The 23803-nt window shown below is 47.8% G+C and overlaps 1 protein-coding gene across 2 annotated transcripts in view; it reads left to right on the top strand.

The window, feature by feature from the left end:
• Positions 1-23803, top strand: part of TFDP1 (transcription factor Dp-1) — a 239762-nt gene that overhangs the window by 140376 nt on the left and 75583 nt on the right. For both annotated transcript variants that reach the window (XM_082246262.1, XM_082246263.1), the window contains exon 9: positions 4614-4765. In XM_082246262.1, coding sequence (XP_082102388.1) covers positions 4614-4765 — 152 coding nt within the window. The remainder of the gene's footprint in view (positions 1-4613; positions 4766-23803) is intronic.

Raw genomic sequence — 23803 nt, 5'->3', positions numbered from 1 at the left:
ACAAATGTTACAGGGGTGTTACCCCTTCCCTATGCTATCCAAAAATATAAAAATGATTTTCTCTATTGTCTATCGACAAACGCAGCCTCATCTCCATGAGCTGAGTGGGTTATGCTGCCACCTGCAGGTAGTACGGTAGTACTAGGTAGTACGTTAGTACAAAACTTTTAACAGGTATGCGCCCATGGGGCTGTCCCTCCAGGCATAACCCCCACAGCCCAGTACATCAGTTTTTCTGCCTAGAGGAGTAGGACCTAGGTTTCCTGCTAGAACTCCGGTCTCAGTTTTTTTTTTTTTTTTTTTATTCTTTTCCGAACATTTTTTTTGTTTCTCTTTACTCGCTAGCTAGTGTTAAGGGAATAATTTTCCTTGTGATCTACAAGCAACGATGCCCGCTGGGGCTTCGCTCTGGATAATCTAGATCCTTATGGTCTGGCCTACGAGCGTGAGCAGGTTATAGTCCCAACCTAGGCCTAGCCACGACGGTACCCCTTTTCCGGATGGGGACGAGCCTGCGAGCAGATGCCTCGCTGGGACGCGACGACCTGGAACGCCCTGAGTTGCAGCGTAACCCTCGGCTGGCATCACCCCCCACTTGGGGTGGGAGGCGGAGTCCACCTGGTCCATGGTATGGTGAGTAAATGTGCCCCTGCTGGCCTTGGGGGCATGTGGGCCCTCTCCTGGGCATAATGGGATTTGTGCTTCCCAAGAGATCCTCCTGGCCTGCCCGGTCTGTGTCCTAACCCTTCCCTGTCCCTGCAGTGGCTGTGTGTCTGGAGTGCCTGGCACCCTGGTGGGGGGTGGGTTTTGTCATGGTACTTTGGGCTTGCTGGTCCATGTTGAGGTTCCTGAGGCCTTCATGTGTCGGTTCCTGGCCGCATGGCTCATGTGGGCGCCGCCATCTTAAGTGTGGGCAATGGGAATTTTTCCCATTCGACTTTTATGGGGCAGCCATTTTCCCTGAACCTTCCTATTGCTATGTATGGGCATCCATTTTGTGTAGCCCCTGTGCTATGCTGAGCAGCGTGACCTTCCCCAGGTGACATCCCATCTTGTGCTTTTGATTCTTGCTGCTAGCCAAGGTCACTTCCTGCCTTCTCTCCATGCTGCTGGAAGAATCGGGACGGTTTGTCTGGGAAGGTACAGTACTTGGGGGTCCCTGCGGGCATATTCCTACATATTCTGCTGTCAGTATAGTTTAAAGGGGTTCCCTGCAGAACGCTGTGATCGGTGGTGGGTGCTGCGATTGGCACTCTTAAAGCGTCAGTACTCCGGTTTTTGCTACTTGCAATATGGAGTCCAAAACTGTGCAATCACCCTCACACCCACTCTGTGCGACTCCTGGACAGTCCAGATCACAATCGCTGGCCACGATTTCAGCAGCCCTGGAAAGCCTGGCGTTCCTGCATGAGGGCTGGGTCTATTGGTCTCGTTCTTCGAAGCGGTCTCGTTTGCTCAGGCTCACACGAGACAGTTGCAGAAAATTTTGACACAATGGAACAGGGATAGGTCATTGGACCTGAAGATTTGGTTGAGCCATCTCACGAAGTCAGCTCTCTTGGTGGCTCCGGTCACCTGTCCTGTGCCAGGACAGTCCTTCCTGCCGGTGTTTTGGACAGTGGTCACAACGGACACCAGTCTGTCAGGCTGGGGTTGAGTGCTGGGGAAGCTCTGTGCCCAGGGGACTTGGACAACGGAAGAGTCTTCCTTGCCGATCAATATTTTGGAGCTGAGAGCGATCAAGCTCTGCCTGCTTCACTGGACGAGTTGGCTACGTGGCTCTCCGGTTCAGGTTCAGTCGGACAATGCCATGGCTGGGGCTTACATCAATCAGGGGGGCCCTGGCTACCAAGGAAGTGGCTGAGATTCTAGCGTGGGCTGAACACAATGTTCCGGCTCTTTCTGCAGTCCACATTCTGGGTGTGGAGAATTGGCAGGCGGATTACCTGAGTCGACAGGTGTTGGCTCAAGGGGAATGGTGCCTTCATCCGGAGGTGGATCTGTTTGCACCTGGCCTCAACAGGAAGGTTCAGTGTTTTGTTGCCAAGGTCTCGGGATCCTCTGGCCGATGCCACAGGCGCTCTGGTGGCTCCCTGGAGTCAGTATCGCCTGATCTATGCCTTCCCTCTGTTTGTTCTCCTGCCGGGTGGCGATGGAAGGCGTTCCGGTCATACTGGTGGCACCAGACTGGCCTCGGCGGTCCTGTTACGCAGAACTGGTAGAAATGGTTGTGGATCCTCCATGGCGTCTTCCTCTGCAGGAGGATCAGCTATCTCAAGGACCGGTCTTCCATTTTGCTTTACGGTCGCTGGCTTAAAGGCTTGGTTGGCAGTTGAAAGCAAGGTGTTGAAGGACAGACGTCTCTCTGATATGGTGAATCCTACCCTTTTGAAGGCCAAGACGTCGACATCTAGGAAGATTTATCATAGTACGTGGAAATCATACATTTTATGGTGTGAATTGCTGCAGCTGCACCCTCGCTTGTTCTCTGTAGCTAGGGTTTTGGTCTTTTTTACAAAAAGGGGTTGAGCAGCGCTTGGCGTTGGGCACTATCAAGGGCCAGGTGTCCGCCTTGGCTATTTTTTTCCAACATCCGTTGGCTACTAATAGTTTAAATTCACACTTTCATTCCGGGGGTGCGTCATCTGGCTCCTCCATGGAGATCCCGGTTCCCGCCAAGGGATCTTAATCTGGTTTTGTCTGTTCTTCAGAAGCCTCCTTTTGAGAATATTAGGGAGATTTCTCTGCTTTCTTTGTCACAGATGATTGCCTGCCTACCTAGTGGCTATCACTTCTCTCGCAGAGTATCTGAGTTGGCGGCGCTGTCCTGTCGTCCGCCTTATTTGGTGGTCCACAGAGAGTGTGGTTCTCCAACCGAATCAGTCTTTTCTTCCTAAGGTGGTGTCAGATTTTCACCTGACTGAAGACACTGTGTTGCCTTCCTTATGTCCTAAGCCTAAATATCCCAAAGAAGTTGCCTTGCACTATGGATGTGGTTCAGGGCGGTAAGGGTTTATCTGACGGTTACCGAGTCCTTCAGGAAGTCGGACTCTTTGTCCTTCTGGACGGTCCTCGCAAAGGTTTGGCTGCATCCGCCGCTACCATTTTCAAGATGGATCAGACGCTGGTTCAGGCTTATTCGATCAAGTGTCAGGTTCTTCCTTTCCCTGTGAAGGCACATTCTACTAGAGCGCTGAGTGCCTTTTGAACTTTTCACCATCAGGCCTCTGTGGTACAAGTTTGTAAGGCAGCGACTTGGTGGTCTGTGCACACCTTTACAAAATTTTACAAGGGGAATTTTTTGGCATCTTCGGATGCCTCTTTTGGCCGCAAGGTTCTGCAGGCTGCGGTTTCATAAGAGAATGTTTTATTGTTTATTGTTCTGTTAGGGGTATTTTACCTGGGTGAGCTCCTGTTTGGTTGAGCTCCATGTTGTCCGGTTGGCTAGGTTTAGCCTCTTGGAGTTGACGTTACTGTCTGGTTAAGTTTTTCCCACCCCTCATGCCTATACTGCTTTAGGAAGTCCCACTCAGCTCATGGAGATGAGACTGCGTCTGTTGGACGATAGAGAAAATACGATTTTTGTAAGATCAGAGAAAAAGATTTTATGGTAAGATATTACAAAAACCTTAATTTTTCGGTTGCAGCTACACTTAAAAAATTTACATGTTCCAGCTTACGAACAAATTCAACTTAAGAACAAACCTACACACTGTATCTTTGTAATCCGGGGACCACCTGTACCTCAAATTATACCATCCAGACTTCTGAATAACCTTGGGTTGGGTGCTTGGCTAAATGATGGTGCCATATAAATGCACTGATAATGAACTGCCAGTATGTCAGCTGTAGATCCAGGTTACAGATTCACTAAAGACCTATATTAGCAAGAGAAATTCAAAAACATTTGGAGGGTATGATAGTCACCTTTTATTTAGGTGTCTCCTCGATAGAGAGCTGCTGTGCAATCAATGGTTGATGGCATTACCTTGCTGATATTTAAAAGTTCAGTAAACATTTAATCTGGATCTACAGTTGGCATGCTGTCTTTTTAAATTTTTTTTTATTAAGTCTTTAATAGCAGCAAAAATCAACAGCTTCTAACCCTTTTCCGCTCCATCCAAAACGAAAAAATGTTTTTAGACTTGAGTGCTAGTTCACACTAGCACGATGCAGGAACCAGTGCGATTCCAGTGCAGGGTCCCCCATTGCAGAGGACTTGCAGGCAGTTCACACTGCCCTGTGCGAACCAGTGCAGGTGTCAGTAGAAAGTTAATGCCCCCCCCCCCCCGATCGGTTTGCATATCACAGTGGGAGTTGTTAAATGATGCAGGAATCGGATCGCATGGTTGTGAACACCCTTGCGTTTCAAGTGCGGACCAAAAAAGGGTCCTGCGCCATTTTGGTCCAAATGCAATACAAATTCAGCCATACAATCTGTATGGCTGAATTTGCATCGCATGGACATCGCATGTGATCTGCACAGCAGTGTAGTGCGAATCACATGCGATGTCTGGCATTGCGCTAGTGTGAACCGGCACTGAAACGTTTATTTTGGTTGATACGAGTAATCATTAACTCTAATATTTTGCATTACTTTGTTTCTTTTCCAGCAAATTGCCTTCAAAAATCTAGTTCAAAGAAATCGTCAAACAGAGCAGCAAACAAATAGATCGCCTCCATCTAATTCAGTTATACACTTACCATTTATTATTGTGAACACCAGCAAAAAGACTGTGATTGATTGTAGCATTTCTAATGACAAGTAAGTAAATGTTTTAAATGCAAGCATAGTTTTAAAGAAAATGGTATTCAGAAATTTTGTAACATTGCCTTGCTGCCTAAAGCTCTGGTTAGTAGTCAGAGTAACAAAACTAGTTAGTATGTGATGCACAAGCCTCATAAAGTAAACAAAAAACTTCCTTTAACTTCCCTCACTGAGATAGATCCTCCATTTGTCTTTCATGGTCTCCCTGCTAGAGGGAGGTGCTCAGGGAGAGTCGGTGTGGTCAGTCCAGAAAGTAGTTGGCAGGACTAGGTGGGGGTGTGGAAATTTTATTAGGACTAGTGTGTGGACATTTTTCAGGATGTGTTTTATTTAGCTTGTCATTATGGCTCCTGTTGGTTTGCTTGCAATACGCATTGGGGAAAGACTGCTGGCAGTGAAAATCTTCCCTTAGATGTGTAGACGTGTTCGCTCTACATAGACTTCTCCACCGACGCACACTCCATTAGTTGGTCTGTTTGCCGTTATAGATCTGTGTGTATTGCAGTGCGAAGTCAATATCGTTTTGATATTTATCTGCCCTTATGAAGGGATACACGCTCATAGTGGAAACCACATGCCTCTTTCCCTGAAGATAGCCTCACGTCTATAGGAACAGTAGTATAATCCTATTGGGCATTCTCCTCTGAGCTTTGCTGAATGGGATTCACAACAGTAGTAGTGGCGGGAATACATGCACAAATTTCACAATCATATACTCCCCCTTTCTATTGTATATTTGAATGTATACAAGTGTGTCATTGGCTGATTCTATGTGAGTAACTTGTGTCATGTGACTGTAAATGATTGGCTGATGTTGTATAGCCATCACTTCCTGTTGTTGTCCCATAAATAGAGCTCCATGCCTTAAGCAGGACATTCTATGGAGCATCCAATGTGATAGCAGGCTATGTGTCTATTACTGGTTACTGCTGAGCATGTTCAATTACGTTATACAAAAGAGCTGAGAACTGTTCTTTTTAGCACAACGGGGTTGTGATTGGCGTATATTAATATCCAAAAGTGCACTTATTAGCGCAACGGAATTATTTGTGCGTCAAGCGCAAATTAATTTCTAAGACAGTGTGACCAGGTGCTGATTAATGAGCTTCACAAAAAGTTTCCCAGCAGACTTATCAGCTAGCCTGCAAAATGCCCTTATCTAACAAATTATATTAAAAACAGAGGTTTTAGCTGCACACATTTGCAAACATATGTGAAAGCCTCCGTGCCCAGTGAAGGGTGCTCTGTATACTGTGGTCATAACTCTGTGTGGTTACCTGGCACTGGGCGCCATTTTTCATTTACCTCCGTTTAAGCACAACATGCTTACCTATGACGAGTGCCATCTGGAGAGATTCACTGGGAAGCCCTCCCTAAGCTGAAGATTTTAACCAAAGGCTGAGCAGCACCAGGCAGACCGCATAGTAAACACTTGCAATACTCTATTTGTTACCTTCTGAGAGGTTTTGAAGTTGGACTACTTGCCGGATATTTGCAAAGGAGATTTAACCAGTCTGTTAACCCCTCTGGAGACACAAGGCCCTGGCTTAGTTTAAGCCATAAGCGCTGCTGACCTGTGAGGTCAAACCTTCTGGTAAACGGGCAATCTTATTTTGGTGGAGGATATCACACTTGGTGGAAGAATTAACGGTCACAAAGTGGATTTATTTTGAATATTGTGTTGGACGCCATTTTATTTATTCATATGTATTTTTGCATTGCTGTTGAATTATCGGTGTGAATGGACTTCATTTTGGGACATTAATAATATTTACAAATTTCAATTTGTGTTGGTCTTTTCTATATTGGTCAATGTTAATATTGCACATGGTAAATCTGTTTGATTTAATGTATAAGCACAGTGCAGCTTCACTTTTATATAAGAGCACAATGGCAGCAGAAGGTATCCCCCCACCAAATCTGTGAACAAGCTATACAAAAAGATGGCAACCACCCCAATTTATAACTAGCCTTTGCAATAAGGTGTGGAAGTGCATTGCACATCACAAAGTTTTACAGCACATTTACCAGCTAGCCTGCAAAACAAATTGACCCTGTCTAAAAATTGACGCTAAAAACAAAGCGGTTAGTTGCACACATTTGCAAATACATTATATGTGAAGTCTGCAGTGTCTGCTTTGTATACTCTGCAGATGAGCTACAGGCTTGTGCATCAGCAGTGAGAATGCTTATATTCACGCCCCCTTGCAATGTATTTTCAGCATCAGTGCCCCACTCCTAGGCCCCTCTGACTGACAACATGGAGATCAGGAGGCTGGAATGTCTGAGCCTAAATCTTGACTGGAGGTTACAGTGTCTATCCTGGCAAATGAGCTCCGAAAGCTTCGAACTGCTGTTCAATTACACTCATTCTGTCAGCGTTCCTCCCTGCAGTCTTGCATGCAGCCTCTGGTGGTCCCATATACTTAGTTCCCTATGGGAGTTCTGTAGGGGGAAATCTTGTTGACATCAGACAAATCTCCCGCTTCTTTGGACAACCACATTCGCCTGGGCGTGTTGACAAGGGCCTCTAATCTTCTCCCCTGCAGACCGGGAAGTCCTTTGTGCCTCCACTGGTTAATAGTTACGACAGATGCCAGCCTGTTCATCTGGGGAGGTGTCCTGTGTTCGAGATTGACACTAGATTGCTGGACTCAAGAGTCGGTTCGAGTACCCGTCAATGCCTGGGACTGAGCATTGAGGCTGTCTCTGGAGTCTCCGAGGGCTCCAGTTCAGGAGCCAATCGGACAACACCACAGCAATGGCCCATGTCAACCACCAAGGTGGATCAAACAGTGCGGCAGTGATGCTGGAGGCATCATGCATTCTGCAGTGGGCAAAGCAGCAATGTATTTAGCCTCCCTGCTGTACGCATCAGGCAGATTACCTCACTTGCCAGACAATGGATCAGTGGGAGTAATCCCTACACCATGATGTGTTCTATCAGATCTGCCTACTGTTGGGGCCTCGAACGTTGAGCTTGTGGTGCCCTGCCCTAACAGGAATGTACCGAGGTTAGTGGCGAGAGCCTGCAGCCCTAACTAGCCTGGTGGTTGCAACTGATGTGTTAGTGGAACCATGGGACCATTAAAGTCTCATTTACGACTTTTTCCTCTTAAGCGGTTTCCTTGCCTGCTGTGCAGGATAGAGGCCGAAGTGATTTTGGTTCTTATGGTAACTCCAAACTAGTCTTGTTGTCCTTTGTATGCCAATGTGGTACGGCAGTTCAGACCTTCCTTGGCAATTGCCTCATTGGGTGACAACCTGTCCCAGGGTCCCAGTCTACCATCCTGCTTGGTTGGCATGGCTGTTGGAGCCAGGTTTTGGGAAATGTGGGTTGTCTGGTTCAGTGATCCCTTTGATGTTGAAGGCACACAAGGCTACCTCTTGGAAGATTATATAGTTGCACCTCACAAACACTAGATTTCCCAGCACACTTCCAGCTGGCTTGCAGAACAACCAAATTTACCCTGTCATTTTACCTGGAAGGCTTAAATTGCCTGTTGCTAGGCCCTGTGTTTCCATCCTCATTTGTTCTTGGTGGCGTTGCACAACAGCTTGCCTTAAGTACCATTTAAAGGCAAGTTCCTTTCGTTGGGGTCTTTTTATTTTTTATTTTTAGCATTTGGCAATGCAACCTGAACTTGGTTCTTCTGGTCCTCCTGACTCCTCCTTTCGAGAGCACTTGGGCTTTTCCTCTGCTTATGCTTTCTCAAATAATGCGGCGCTAGTATAATATAGTGACCCCAGAGGACGTCTTGTGAGACTAAATGCGTCGGGTCCGCTACAGGTGTTGCTGCTATTCTGTCTGGACATTTTAAGTACAATTTCAAGCGCTTTTTTACATTGGCTATTTGTAAGTGTTCCTATTTTATATTCAATTACTTGTTACACAGGTAGACACTATGTGGAGTCTTTTGATTTTGTTGAGCCCATGAAGAGGATATTATCCGGTCTCCCTGGCTACCCTAAGAGAACACCTATTAAAATACATATACGTTCCCCTTATGAGATGTCTGGTGGAGGATGAGGAATATTGAACCCATTCCAACATCAGTGAGACACTGCCATTTATTTCTTCATGCGTGAGGGACCTAAAGAGTGTAAGCTCTATTGGGTCCAATTTTTCCAGGGAAGACCCCTCCTTTTTCCATTTGTTGGTGGAGGCTATACACAGAGACAACATTGAAGACACTTTGTTCAATGCAAGAAGTTTTTTTTGCACTTTGGTATCACCTCATTGTTGCAGAGCCGGCCATACTAGCTTCCTTTGAACTTTATGCACTATATAGCCACTATATGTACTTTCTAATTTGTGTACAATTATATCAACTGTTTTTATTAGCCCTCCCTGGGTTGACATGCATTATATTCACAAATATGCACTATGTTTTAATCATTTTTACACACAGTTAAATTATAAACAGCATCATCGATGTGTGCAAAAATGATTATAAACACAAAGCGCATATATGTGACTATAATGCATGCCAACCAATAGTTTTTTTTTTTTTCATTGATTCGAAATTTCATGTTTTTGCATCATTATTATTTTCACTATTTTATACCAGCGCTGCATTATTTGTTGGGTTATTACAAATTGTCTTTCGAGTTTGCTGGTTGCTGGCATTTCTTTTTACACAATACTTTCTCAAATGTTGCCTTCTTAGTCACCATTTCTGCGTGGCGGGAGATGGAACTGGCGCCTTATCCTGTGAGCCTCCCTCTTTGGTCTTGCTTAAGGATTAATTAGTTCACCATCTGTTGGGAGAATAAGGGATGGTAACGAGGCTTCAGATTGGTAGGAAACCTAGTGGTTTGTGCACAGATCATTATTTAAAGCTAAATGTGGCTAAGGCAATGGAAATAATTGTAGATTTTAGGAAACGTAGAGGAACCAGCTAAGAGCCAGTTGTGATTGGGGTGGAGGTCGAGAGGGTACAGGAGTTCAGTTTCGTGGGAACAAGTCGGGATAATCTTTCACGGACAGAGCACTGGTGGCCAAAGCTCATCAGATATTTTACTTCTTGAGGAAACAGTGGACTGCAGGCTCTTCTGAGCAGGTCTTCCTCAGCTTATACAAGGCTACCATTGAGAGTGTGTTGACTTGTCACATCTCTCTGTGGAAAGGAATGTGCACAGTCCTTGACAGGCTTTACAAATGGTAATAAAAAAAGCACAGAAGATTAAGGGGGCGTATTTACCGAGCATTGAAGAACTGGGGGAGAGGAGGTGCTTTCATAGAGCTGGTAATAATCCTGAAGGCTGGCTATGACTGCCTTCTTTACAGTTTTGTCCTCTGGCAGACGTTTTTCCTCTCGTACCATCAGGCTGCTAAACAGCTTTTTGAATGCTATAGGTTTTTCAGGGTTTCTCTAATTTGCTTAATGGTAATCATATGCTGCTCTCTTATGCTGCTTTCAAAATCCACCTTTAACTGAAACAGAATCATTTCTCTAATTTGCTTAATGGTAATCATATGCTGCTTTCTTATGCTGCTTTCAAAATCCACCTTTAACTGAAACAGAATCATTTCTCTAATTTGCTTAATGGTAATCATATGCTGCTTTCTTATGCTGCTTTCAAAATCCACCTTTAACTGAAACAGAATCATTTCTCTAATTTGCTTAATGGTAATCATATGCTGCTTTCTTATGCTGCTTTCAAAATCCACCTTTAACTGAAACAGAATCATTTCTCTAATTTGCTTAATGGTAATCATATGCTGCTTTCTTATGCTGCTTTCAAAATCCACCTTTAACTGAAACAGAATCATTTCTCTAATTTGCTTAATGGTAATCATATGCTGCTTTCAAAATCCACCTTTAACTGAAACAGAATCATTTCTCTAATTTGCTTAATGGTAATCGTATGCTGCTTTCTTATGCTGCTTTCAAAATCCACCTTTAACTGAAACAGAATCATTTCTCTAATTTGCTTAATGGTAATCATATGCTGCTTTCAAAATCCACCTTTAACTGAAACAGAATCATTTCTCTAATTTGCTTAATGGTAATCATATGCTGCTTTCTTATGCTGCTTTCAAAATCTTTTACCTCTGTCCATTGAACACTGATGTTTGTTTTGCTTTCTCTTGTCTCTACCCAAATTATGAGCTGTCCTTATCTTTATTACTCTGCCATTCTGCCCTCTTGCTATTCCTTGTAGTCTGTTTTTGGTGTGAGAAGTTTATTCTGTCAGCCATGTGTCCCTCCTATGCAATCCTAATTCAGGGGTTGACAAATTTTCTTTGAATCTAGGAGCCAGCTAAAAAAGTTAGGAGCCAGTTTTTTAAAAAAGCTGACCCGCGCCCAGAAAAAAAAGAGAGAGAAAAGGGAAAGAAATGGAAAGAAGAGAAAAGAAAAAAAGAGGAGAGGGAGGTACAGAAGGGGATATGGGGGGGGGGGGGGAGGTTAGGGGAAGGGGAGGGGGGTTGGGGTGAGAGAGAATGAAAGAGGGGGGGGGAGAGAGGGAGGGTGGGAGAGAGTGAAAGTCTCAGGCAGATGTGTATATGTATAGTGAGATCCCCTCAGCTCTATGGTGTGTACAGAAGAATTTTACAGAAATGTGGCAATCCCCCACCTTCCTCCTATACACTCAGAAAATGGCCTGCTCTGCTCCCCCACACACGTGTCTATGGGGGGGGGGGCTCCCACACCTGGCCAATAAAAGGTAAACTGTGCCCCTCAACTAATTGTAGGTGGTTCCCTTCCCTTAGCCACGGCAGGATAGGCTCTGTCTGCATTCCCACCTCCCCCAGGGGCTGAGGAAGCAGTGATACACAGGCAGGCTTCATAGGTCCATAGATTAAAGTTGCCAAAAATGGACATTGTACCTGACTGGCTAACCAGTATACAGTCTACTTGCTGCCTGGATACCACACAGAGAGAACAGATATGTTAGCCATAATCCAGTATTTCTCTTACGTCCTCCGACAGTCGCCGCCTCTTCATATTCGTCACATATGGGGTATTAGACTTTGCTCCGAAGGAGTAGCTAGGCAACAGAATATGTTAACAATAAAGCTTTAACATATCCCACCCTCAAGGGGTGGTCCCCTCAGTCAATACCCTCCTACTTCCTGTAACCATATCTCAGTTTTAATGTCTAGCTTGTCAGGAGTGGCTGGCTCTCTCTGTGCTGGGACTTTTTGTCCCAGACTCTTTCTTCTTTTTGATTTTTGTTTGAGTTTTCTCTCTACCTTTACTTAGCTGTTATTTTTGTCAGCATTAGTTAGTTCTTCGGACGAAGAGGATCATGCGGACTGGGTCTCGGGCTGATCCCCCTGGTCGCAGGTCGTGGGTCAGTGGCTTCCCAGTCTGCCATCGAGCGTTCAGCCAGGTAACGCTCCTGGCACGGTGAACGACCCATCCCTGTTCGGTGCAGGGATGATTGGTGAGGTGGCTACCTCACCGGACGCTGTGCGGTTTCTGAACCGCCATTGTGTGCGTCTTGATTTGCGACTCTCCCTGCCTCATGTGCAGCGGCTTGTTCGCCTGTGCGGGTTCCCCACGCCATGTGAGGTAAGTGTATCTATGTGGGGACCTGTCTGTCTGGGGGGGGTCTCAGTCTGGGACTGTGTAACCTGCCTTTAATCACACTGCTTGTCTCCCTATATCTCGGCTGCATGCTGTGGGCTGCAAGGGGGGGGGGGAGCTGTATGACACTGAGTATGTCAGGCTGGGCAGTGTGAGGAGCTGTGTGCTGTGGGGCATGTTTTTAATGGCATGCTGGGGCATATACAGCGATCGCTGCGGCGATCTAACATGTATCCATATTTTGGGATAATTTTGTGTGTGATTTTATGCACTGTGGAGCGGCGATTTCGGCGCCAAACGGCGCCATTTTACCGGCGCCCGCTCCGGCCGCATGGTTTACATGCACGGCGGCCATTTTCTTGTAGCTTCCATAGGCTTACATAGAGCGCCCTGGCAGCATCACTTCCTCTCTCCTGGAAGCACCGATCGAGGCAGCAGCAGCAGCGGAGTCTCCTCAGGTTTTATCCTTCTATTCCTGTGTTCCATTGCCTGTATTCAGTCTGTATATTCCCTGTGGGGGTCTCATTGTGCCTGAGTGTGGTGCGGTGGGCTGCGCTTGCCGCGCTTGCTGTAAGGGGGCAGTTAACCCTTGGTTGTCTGGCATACAGGGGCAATGGATTCTCAGGAGGGCAAGTTTCCCACAGTATTGGTGGAAAGCCAGGGGACCGCTGTTTCCCCCCCAGGGGGGGATTTAGCCACTATTGTGGCTGGCCTTGCTGCACAGGTGCAAATGCTGGTGGCTGCTCAATCTACTAAACGGCCCAGAGTTGCTCTGTCCTCTGATTCTGAGGGTGAAGGTGATGGGGCTGTTCTGGCGGGGACCCCCCTATCGGGGTCCCGCTCCTCTCTTGATCTAGTGGGGTCTGAGGTAGGGGCTGAAGTTGAGGGGGTTGATAATTCTCCCCCTGGCTCGCCTGAAGAGCTTGCAATCATGGATGAGTTGATTGCTTCCATTAAGCAGACGCTACGTTTGCAGGACGAGGTGTGTCCCCCAGCTGCCTTGGCGGCTTATGGGACGCAGAGAAAACGCAGGACGCCGCAGGTTTTTCCCTGCAATGCTGATTTTCAGCGCGCTGTTAAGGACCAATGGCGCGATTTGCGCAAGCCTTTTGCGGTACCAAGTAAATTCAAGCTGCGTTATCCTTTCTCGCCTGCCACTGATGAACGGTGGTGTGTGCCTCCGCCAGTGGATCATGCTATTGCGGTTTTGAACAAAGCCACTGCGATCCCTGCAGAGGGATCCCCTATTTTCCGTGATGCCACGGATAGGAGACTGGAGTCTCTTGCCCGTCATACTTATTCTGTTACGGGTTCTATGCTTAAGGCTCTGTTTGCTTCTCTCATGGCGGCCCAGGCGATCGCAAGTTGGACGCAGATGCTTAGGCGCGTCCTAGTGGCCGATTCGGCCTCAGCGGCGACCCTGGATATGGTGGATCAGATCCACCAGGGTGTCATGTATCTGTGTGATGCGGACCTGGACCTGATTCCGTTGGCCGCGCGTGTGCACAGCGTGGCGGTGTTGTCTCGCCGCCTGGTTTGGTTGAAATGTTGGTCGGTGGACCAATCTTCACGTAAAACCTTAGCCAATCTGCCTTATGATGGGTCTCGCCTTTTTGGGGAGTCCCTGGATGTGTTGATTAAGGGGATTACCGGGGGTAAGAGCACTCTCTTGCCCCATTTCCCCAAGGCTAAGGGGGCTTCTGGGAAGAAGCATGCTAATTTTCGGCCCCCTCAGGGGTCCTTTCGTGCCTTTCGGCCGCACTACAAGGGCAAACCGTTCAAGGGCCAGGGCTCTCAGAAGAAACCCTGGTCTGGAAAACAGAAGTCCGGCCAATCCGGACCTGCGGCCCATAACAGTTCGGCCTGAAGGGGCGCCCTCACCCAGTTTTGGGGTGGGGGGACGCTTGCTCGGTTTTCTTCAGCCCTGGTTGGCCCGTGTGCGGGACAGATGGGTTCTGGAAATCGTTCGATCTGGTTACAAGATCGAGTTTCTCTCTCGGCCAGAGAGCAGATTTTTTCCCTCAAATCTACAACTGTCTCCGGAGCGCCTGCGGGATCTGCACCTGGCGGTGCGGGACCTGAGGGCTCAGGGAGTGGTGGTTCCGGTGCCTCATCGGGACAGATTTCGGGGGTTTTATTCCAATCTGTTCACTGTGCCCAGAAAGGAGGGCAAGGTTCGTCCAATTCTGGACTTGAAAGCTCTGAACCGCTCTGTGAGGGTTCGCAAGTTCCGCATGGAATCCCTGCGCTCGGTGGTGGCTGCCCTGGTTCCGGGGGAATTCATGGCCTCCATCGATTTGAAGGATGCGTATCTTCACATCCCCATATTCGAAGGTCATCAGAGATACCTTCGATTTGCCATTGCGGAGGATCACTACCAGTTCGTGGCGTTGCCCTTTGGGCTCGCCTCGGCTCCGCGGGTCTTCACCAAGGTGCTTGCGCCGGTTCTGGCATTATTGAGAGCCCAGGGCATTTCTGTCCTGGGGTATCTGGACGACATTCTGATTCGGTCTGCGACCAGTCAGGGTCTGGTGAAGGACCTGTCTGTCACGATGCAAACTCTGCAGGAGTTCGGTTGGACGATAAATGTTCCAAAGTCGACACTGAGTCCGTCGGTTCGTCTTCCCTATCTGGGAATGATACTGGACTCGGTGCAGGCGAGGGTCTTCCTGCCGGAAGACAAACTCAGGACTCTTCAGGAGGAAGTCAGGTCCCTCAGGGACGTTCCGAACTCGTCTCTGCGGACGTGTATGAGATGTCTGGGATTGATGGTCTCGGCTTTCGAGGCGATTCCTTTCGCGCAGTTTCACACGCGGGGTCTCCAGGCGGAGATCTTGTCCAAGTGGGACGGGCGACCTCAGTCTCTGGATCTTCGGATCTCGTTGAGTCATCGCACCAGGGAAAACCTTCTGTGGTGGCTCCAGTCCCCGTTGGTGTCCGGGGGCAAGTCGTTTCGTCCGATCTCGTGGACGATAATCACCACGGATGCCAGCCTGTCGGGCTGGGGTGGTGTCCTGGGCGTTCTGTCCGCCCAGGGGACCTGGTCGGAGGGGGAGTCTTCCCTCCCGATCAACATTCTGGAATTGCGTGCGATAAGGCTCTGTCTTCATCGCTGGACGGACCGGCTGCAGGGCTGCCCGGTTCGGGTGCAGACGGACAATGCCACGGCGGTGGCCTACATCGACCACCAAGGGGGCACCAGGAGTGCCCGAGCGGCTCGAGAAGTGGCCGACATTCTGTCTTGGGCCGAGACTCATGTCCCGGCGATAACGGCGGTTCACATTCCGGGAGTGGAGAACTGGCAGGCGGACTATCTGAGTCGCCAGACCCTGGATCAGGGGGAATGGTCTCTCCACCCGGCTGTCTTCCAGATGTTGTGCGCGAAGTGGGGTCTTCCAGATGTGGACCTGTTCGCGTCTCGCCTCAACTACAAGGTGAAGAGGTTCGTGGCAAGGACGCGCGACCCTCGGGCAGACGCGTCGGACGCGTTAGTGGCCCCGTGGCATCAGTACAGGCTGATGTACGCGTTTCCACCGATTCAGTTGCTGTCCCGGTTCCTTCGCAGGTTACACTCGGAACGCAGCACGGTGATTCTTGTGGCACCGGACTGGCCTCGCCGGTCCTGGTACGCAGACCTCGTGAATCTGGCGGTCGACGCCCCCTGGCGTCTGCCTCTTCGGGACGATCTACTGTCTCAAGGACCGATTTACCATCCTGCTTTACAGTCGCTGGCTTTGACGGCCTGGCTGTTGAGACCGAGGTCCTGAAGGAGAAGGGTCTCTCTCCAGAGGTTGTTCATACCTTGATCAACGCGAGGAAGTCTTCCTCGGGTAAGGTTTATTACCGTACTTGGAAGGCCTATTTTGCCTGGTGTGAGTCCAGGGGGTTTTCACCCCGCACGTACTCGGTTTCCCGTGTGCTGTCTTTCCTTCAGACGGGTGTCGATCAGCGTTTGGCGCTGGCTACGATAAAGGGTCAGGTGTCTGCGCTGGCCGTTCTGTTTCAACGTCCCGTGGCTTCCAACTCCTTGGTTGGCACTTTTATTCAGGGTGTGCGGCATCTGGTTCCTCCTAGGAGGGATCCCTTGCCCCCTTGGGACTTGAATCTAGTCCTGTCTGTGTTACAACGTGCTCCTTTTGAACAGATCAGGGAGATCTCGTTGTCTATGTTGTCCAAAAAGGTCGCCTTTTTGGTGGCGATCACTTCGGCTCGCAGAGTGTCGGAACTGGCGGCTTTGTCCTGCAAGTCTCCGTACCTGGTTGTTCATTTGGATAAGGTGGTCTTGCGACCTAATCCTTCTTTTCTGCCGAAACGAGTTTCGGAATTCCATCTTAACGAGGATATTGTTTTGCCTTCGTTGTGCACGAAGCCTAAACATCCAAAGGAGGTGAGATTGCATTCTCTGGATGTTGTTCGGGCGATTAGGGTTTACCTTAAATCGACTGAGTCTTTTCGAAAGACGGACTCCTTGTTTGTTCTTCCAGAGGGTCCTCGGAAGGGCATGGCGGCTTCCGCCTCTACCATTGCCAAATGGATCAGGCAGACCATTGAACAGGCCTATGCCTTGCAGGGGAAGGTTCCTCCTGTGCCTGTGAAGGCGCACTCTACTAGATCTCTGAGTACGTCTTGGGCCTGTCGTCATGGGGCTTCTGTAGCCCAGGTGTGTAAGGCGGCGACTTGGTCGACCGTACACACTTTCACAAAATTCTACAAAGTAGATGTTCAGGCATCGGCGGATGCTTCCTTTGGCCGCAAGGTTCTTAGTGCGGCTGTTCCCTAGGGTCCCTTGTTGGGGACTCCTGGCTGTTGGGATAAGTTTTGTATCCCCTGGTTTTTTGTCTTTTCCTGGGTTGTTGCTCCTGTTGAGCACTTATTTTTGCTGTTGCCCAGCTGGTTTCCTTCCTTTGGTAAGGTTCCTTTCTTTGATGTGGAGACTGCGTTGCCTTTCGGCGCGGATGCGTTTCCCACCCCTCATATTTGCACTGCTTTGGGACGTCCCCATATGTGACGAATATGAAGAGGCGGCGACTGTCGGAGGACGTAAGAGAAAACGGAATTTTTGTAAAATCTTACCTGTAAAATTCCTTTCTCTGAGTCCTCCGACAGTCGCCGCCCCCGCCCCTCTTTTGGGGTTTGAATGTATACTCTACTGCTATTCCACTAAAACTGAGATATGGTTACAGGAAGTAGGAGGGTATTGACTGAGGGGACCACCCCTTGAGGGTGGGATATGTTAAAGCTTTATTGTTAACATATTCTGTTGCCTAGCTACTCCTTCGGAGCAAAGTCTAATACCCCATATGTGACGAATATGAAGAGGCGGCGACTGTCGGAGGACTCAGAGAAAGGAATTTTACAGGTAAGATTTTACAAAAATTCCGTTTTTTATGGACACATGCATGTGTACTAGTGACATTCCCCCCTATAGAGTCTTGTCACAGATCATAGGGGGGGTTTGGAGAGACTACCCAGTATTTGTTTCAGAGGAGAATCCAGTACCTTGTCTTAAGTCCCTGGCAGTTAGCAGATATTCATTGCCGTTTTCAGCGAGGGGGGCCACATCTGAGGGTGGATGCAGGGGTGCACGATAAGGAAGTCGGCGTGCTGTATGTTGAAATCGGGTGGACGCACAATCTCGGAGGCAGGCGTGCGTTCCACCTCTCCTCCACATCGGCCAATTGCAGAGTGAAGACAGTCCCGGGCCCGCCCTCAAAGGCGGGGCCGAAGCTTGCTGTGCTGTGAAGTCGAGCAGTGCTCGGATGTACTGAAAGTAAGAGAAGAGGCAGCCGGTTCTGATTGGTTAGCGCCGTCCATGTGACGGTGCTGACCAATTAAAATGCCTTGTCAGGGACATAGAGAATTGTGGACAGGAGCCACGGGGATTTCAAATCTCTGCAAGTCTGCAGCACAGATCGGCGTCCCGATGCCTGACAGGAGATGGCTCAAATCCTAGGCGCCCGGACTCAGTTTCTAGTCGCAAATGCGACCTGGCGCCCGGGAATTGTCGAGCCCTGTCCTAATTGATTAATTGGCAATACATCCACCCAACTCAGTATAAATGTAAGCCCTTTCTAGGGGATGCACAGGCAGGGGGTTGCACAGGCTGGGATTGCATTGGCAACTATTATCTTGGATAAAGTATTAATATTGGATTAAGTATTACACTTCTGCTCAGCACTTCAGCGAATGCACAAAGCATACAACTGCAAGCCAACAGACAGCCTACAGGTGATCTGAGACTCTATACTGCTTTTCCATCTCACATTCAGTTTACATCTCAATCTCACCACCCTGTATTATGCAATCCCTAATTCTCCTTCTCATGTTTGTATCCTCTCTCCTAAAACTTTCTCTCCTTCACCCCTCATCTCCGCCCCACAGCTTGTATATATCACCCTCACTCCTATCTTCACCTTTATACTGCACTCATCAACTCCTGCTGATTCTGAACCCACACACCAATAAAATCTACAGGACACTGAGATGTGTCCCCCCCTCATAAATCATACTCCCATATCACCTCCCTCACCCTTTTGCTTCTCCTAACCTCTGGAGATATTTCCCCAAATCCTGGACCCCCATCATTTACCTTTGGCAGACATACCCGTCACCCCCTATCCTCTGACACCAGCCTAAATCCACACAATCTGGTTCCTATTCCTCTTCTGCCTCAAGCCAACCTCCCCTTCTCCTGCGCCCTCTGGAATGCCCGCTCTGTTTGCAACAAACTCAACTCTGTCCATGACCTATTTATCACAAACTCCTTCAACCTGCTTGCAATTACTGAGACCTGGCTTCAAGACTCTGACTCTCCTTCTCCTGCTGCCCTCTCCCATGGTGGCCTCCTGTGGACTCCCTCTCCCAGGCCTAGTGGACGGAAAGGAGGTGGGGTTGGAATTCTGCTTTCCCCTCAAAGCACTTTTCAGGTTCTTCATCCACCCCCTTCTCTGTCTCTCTCCTCATTTGAAGCTCACTGTATTCGTCTATTTTCTCCAGTTTCGTTGAGAATTGCTGTGATCTATCGGCCTCCTGGACCGGTATCAGGCTTCCTTGATGACTTCTCTGCCTGGCTACCCTACTTTCTCTCTTCTGAAATTCCCACAATCATTCTTGGAGACTTCAACATCCCTGTTAATCTTAACACTCCTGCTACTTCTAAACTTTTGAGCTTAACCTCCTCTTTTGACCTAAAACAATGGACACATGCTTCTACTCACTCTAATGGCAACAGCCTTGACCTCATGTTCTCCTACCTATGCACCCCTCACAACCTCTCCAACATTCCATTCCCTCTCTCTGATCACCACCTCATTAGTTTCAGTCTCTCCTTGTCCTCCTCCTTACCTTCCAACTACCGAACAATTACCCGTAGAAACCTTCGCCATCTGAACCCTTCACTTCTTTTTTCTGCTACAGATGGTTCTTCAACACAATCTCATCCCTCTCCTGCCCCAACATGACCACTTCTGTCTACAACAGTTCACTGTCATCTACCCTGGATGCTTTGGCCCCCCTCACTACACACAGAATCAGGCCCCGACCGCTTCAACCCTGGCAGACAGACAATACCAGAAGCCTCAAAAAACGTAGTCGTGCTCTTGAGCGTCTGTGGCGTAAGACTAAGTCACAGCAAGATTTCTGTCAATATAAATCTGCCCTCCAAAAATACAGTTCCTGCCTCCACACTGCCAAACAGACCTACTTTATCACTCTCATTAACACCCTCTCACACAGTCCCCGTCAACTCTTTTCTACCTTCAACGCTCTACTTCGTCCTCCATTGCCTCCACCCACTAACTTACTCACTGCCCAAGAGATTGCCAATCACTTCAAAAATAAGATCGATACAATTCGTGAAGAGATTTTTACACTAAAGATATCTCCCTCACCTTACACACCTTGTCCTCCTGCACAATCAATACTTCCCTTGTTTAACCCAACTACTGTAGAGGAAGTTACTAAAATTTTTTCTAATGCCCACCTAACTTCCTGCCCCCTGGACCCTGTTCCTTCTCAAATACTACGGTCACCCTCTAAATCTATCCTACACTCTTTAACTCATATCTTCAACCTCTCCCTCTCCACTGGGATCTTCCCCAGCTCTCTAAAACATGGGCTAGTAACTCCCATACCAAAGAAAGCCTCGCTAGACCCCTCCAATCTTAATAACTTAAGACCCATCTCCTTACTCCCTTTTGCTTCCAAGCTCCTTGAAGGTTTAGTCTACAACCGCCTGAGCAAGCACCTCATTGAGAATAACCTCCTTGATCCCCTTCAGTCTGGATTTCGCCGGCAACACTCCACAGAAACTTCTCTCCTAAAACTTACAAATGACTTACTAACAGCAAAAACCAATGGTCACTACTCGATACTCTTACTCTTGGACCTCTCGGCTGCCTTTGATACTGTTGACCACCCCCTCCTTCTCAAAAAACTCAGTTTGCTCGGTCTCCGTGACTGTGCTCTCCACTGGTTCGAATCTTGCCTATCTCACCGCACCTTCAGTGTCACTTACAATTCCACTTAATCCCCTGCAACTCCTCTTACCATTGGGGTCCCCCAAGGTTCTGTCCTTGGACCACTACTATTCTCAATCTATACCTCCTCCCTGGGTCAGCTAATAGCCTCCCATGGCTTCCACTACCATTTCTATGCTGATGACACCCAAATCTACCTCTCTACCCCTCAGCTCACCCCATCAGTCTCCTCCCGCATCACTGATCTACTAACAGACATATCAGCCTGGATGTCTCACCACTTCCTCAAACTGAATCTATCTAAAACAGAGCTCATAATATTTCCTCCTCTACGTGCCCCTTCCCCAGAATTCTCTGTCAAGATCAATGGAATAACTATTAGTCCTTCCACACATGCCAGGGTGCTAGGGGTAACCCTGGACTCTGCACTGTCCTTTCAGGCTCACATCCAATCCCTGTCCAAATCATGCCGCCTTAACCTCCGCAACATCGCTAGAATACGGCCCTTTTTAACCAATGACACCACCAAGCTCTTAATTCACGCCCTGGTTATCTCTCGCCTCGACTATTGCAACTCCCTCCTCATTGGATTACCCTTACATAGATTATCCCACCTTCAATCCATAATGAATGCAGCTGCAAGACTTATCCACCTTACCAACCGTTCAGTGTCCTCCAACCCTCTCTGCCAATCCCTTCATTGGCTTCCACTCACCCAACGAATAAAATTCAAAGTGCTAACAGTTTACAAAGCCATCCACAACTCTGCCCCCAGCTACATCACTAACCTGATCTCAAAATATCAACCTAGCCGCTCTCTTCGGTCCTCCCAAGACCTCCTGCTCTCTAGCTCCCTTGTCACCTCTTCCCATGCTCGCCTCCAGGATTTCTCCAGAGCTTCTCCCATTCTTTGGAACTCTCTACCCCAATCTGTCCGACTGTCCCCTAATCTATCCATCTTTAGACGATCCCTGAAAACCCTTCTCTTTAAAGAAGCCTACACGGCTACTAACTAATAACGCTGTTTCTCTTGCTCCATCAGCGCATCCCCCACAGCTATTGCCTTTTGTATCAATTGACCCTCCCTTTTAGATTGTAAGCTCTAACGAGCAGGGCCCTCTGATTCCTTTTGTTCCAAATTGTAGTGTAACTGTAATGTCTGCCCTCATTTTGTTAAGCGCTGCGCAAACTGTTGGCGCTATATAAATCCTGTATAATAAAAATAATAGGTTAAATGTGCAGTATGTTTAGTTTTTTTTATGGGATGTATGTGGTTTTATGAAGATAATGTCCATGTAAGGTATGTGAAGTCTTTTATTTAAGGAGTCTGCATCGGCATTTAATTTTATGCTTTTTATTTTAAAATTATTTTGTGCCCTTCCTTTTCTTCAAAGGTTGTCAGATTTTCACCTGAATCCTTGTCTTTTTGTGCTTATGTACTGTCCAAGAAAAGGCCTGGTGGCCACCTCCTGCAACTATATTCTGTTGGATTTGGCACACAATTGTTCTGGCATATGCCATTAAGGGTCGTGCTCTTCCCTTCCCCGGTGTGACATGCTCCACCTGGGCAATTAGTTCCTCCTGGGCAGTTAGACCTAAAATGTCTCATGTTTGCAAGGCGGCTTTCTGGTCCTCTGTGTACACACAAAAAAGTGTTTTTCCAGGCCACTATTTAGGATCCCTTGTTTTAGGCTTGCACACCCCTTCTTTGGACACTGCTTGGTGATGTCCCTATAGTCTAGAATCAGAAGAGCGGTGTCCACCTATGAATGTAAGCGAGAACTGAATTTTTGTTACCTGTGGTCAAAAATCAGAAGAACGGTCTATCAATGAATTCAGAAAGGGATTTTACTGTAACAAAATTCCTATCTTTACAGCTTCAATGACAGTTTCTGCAGATCTCAGTGGAGGATCGCCATTATCCGTATATGGCATTTCCTTTTGGCCCGTCCATGGCCCCAAGTTGTGTGTACCAAGGTATTTGCTTTATTTCTGGAGTCGCTAATGACTTGGGTTATCCCCATTGTGGGGTATATGGACAGTTGCTGCTCAAGGAGCAATTTGTTTCAGAAACTGAAATGTAAATGTCCAGCAAATGGTACAAGTCTGGCTGGGTGCTGAACCTTCAGAAGTCTGCCTTGGTTCAATCACAATGACACAGACAAAAGTGCCACTTTTGCAGGAGAGATATCCATTTCTCTGAGCCCAAGTGTAGTCCGTAAGGTCATTAGCAATCCCTTGATTCTGACATGCATGCAAGTACTGAGAAAAATTGTAGCCAACTTCATTGTGGTTCCCTATGCCCAGAGTCACTTCAGGGCTCTACGGGTCAAACATTCAGGAGTCCTTGGATCTTCCAATGCTTTTGGCTTCCCAAGCCAGGATGACTCTGAAATGTTTGATATTTATGAAGATGGATATCAGAAAATCTTTAATACAGGAAGTGGAAGGTCACTATGACTTATGTCAGGCTGTGCAGGTGTCCTAAAAAAACCCAGTTTAGGTAACGTGGCTATTGGAGGGGCAGAAGTTTGCCAGTCACATCTGGATCTTCAGGCGATTTAGCTAGCTGTCATACATTGGTCTTGTCTACATTTTTGGGGTGCTTCCCATCAGACAGACAATTCCACAGTTGTGGCATGCAGGGAAGCAGCCCTGAAATTGTCTTGGGCAGAACTTGGTCCTGCATCAGAATAAAGTTGAAAATGATTCTGGTAATTTTGATAGCATTTGCCTGACCAAGGAGGACGTGGTATATGTATTCTTTAGGCAGAGGAGTTATGAGCTCTTCTAGATTGACCAAATTTGTTGTCGTAGGGTCTGAGCTGCTGGCTCTAACAGCATAGTTATAAAGCCCAGGTCCTCAGGGATAGGGGTGTTTGACTCTGGTAACCCCCAACCCTACTCAAGATTAGAAAGGCATCTTCTAGGAAAGTGTAACTTCCCTCATGGAAGACTTAATTCAGCTGGTGTGAGGATTGTAATTTTCCTCCCTGACAGTATGTTTTCTGAGAAAATGT

The sequence above is a fragment of the Pelophylax lessonae genome (assembly GCF_965119305.1).
Source record: "Pelophylax lessonae genome assembly, chromosome: 2".
Taxonomy (NCBI): Eukaryota; Metazoa; Chordata; class Amphibia; order Anura; family Ranidae; genus Pelophylax; species Pelophylax lessonae.
The sequence above is the reverse complement of the archived record's forward strand: the minus strand, read 5'-3'. Positions and strand labels throughout refer to the sequence as shown.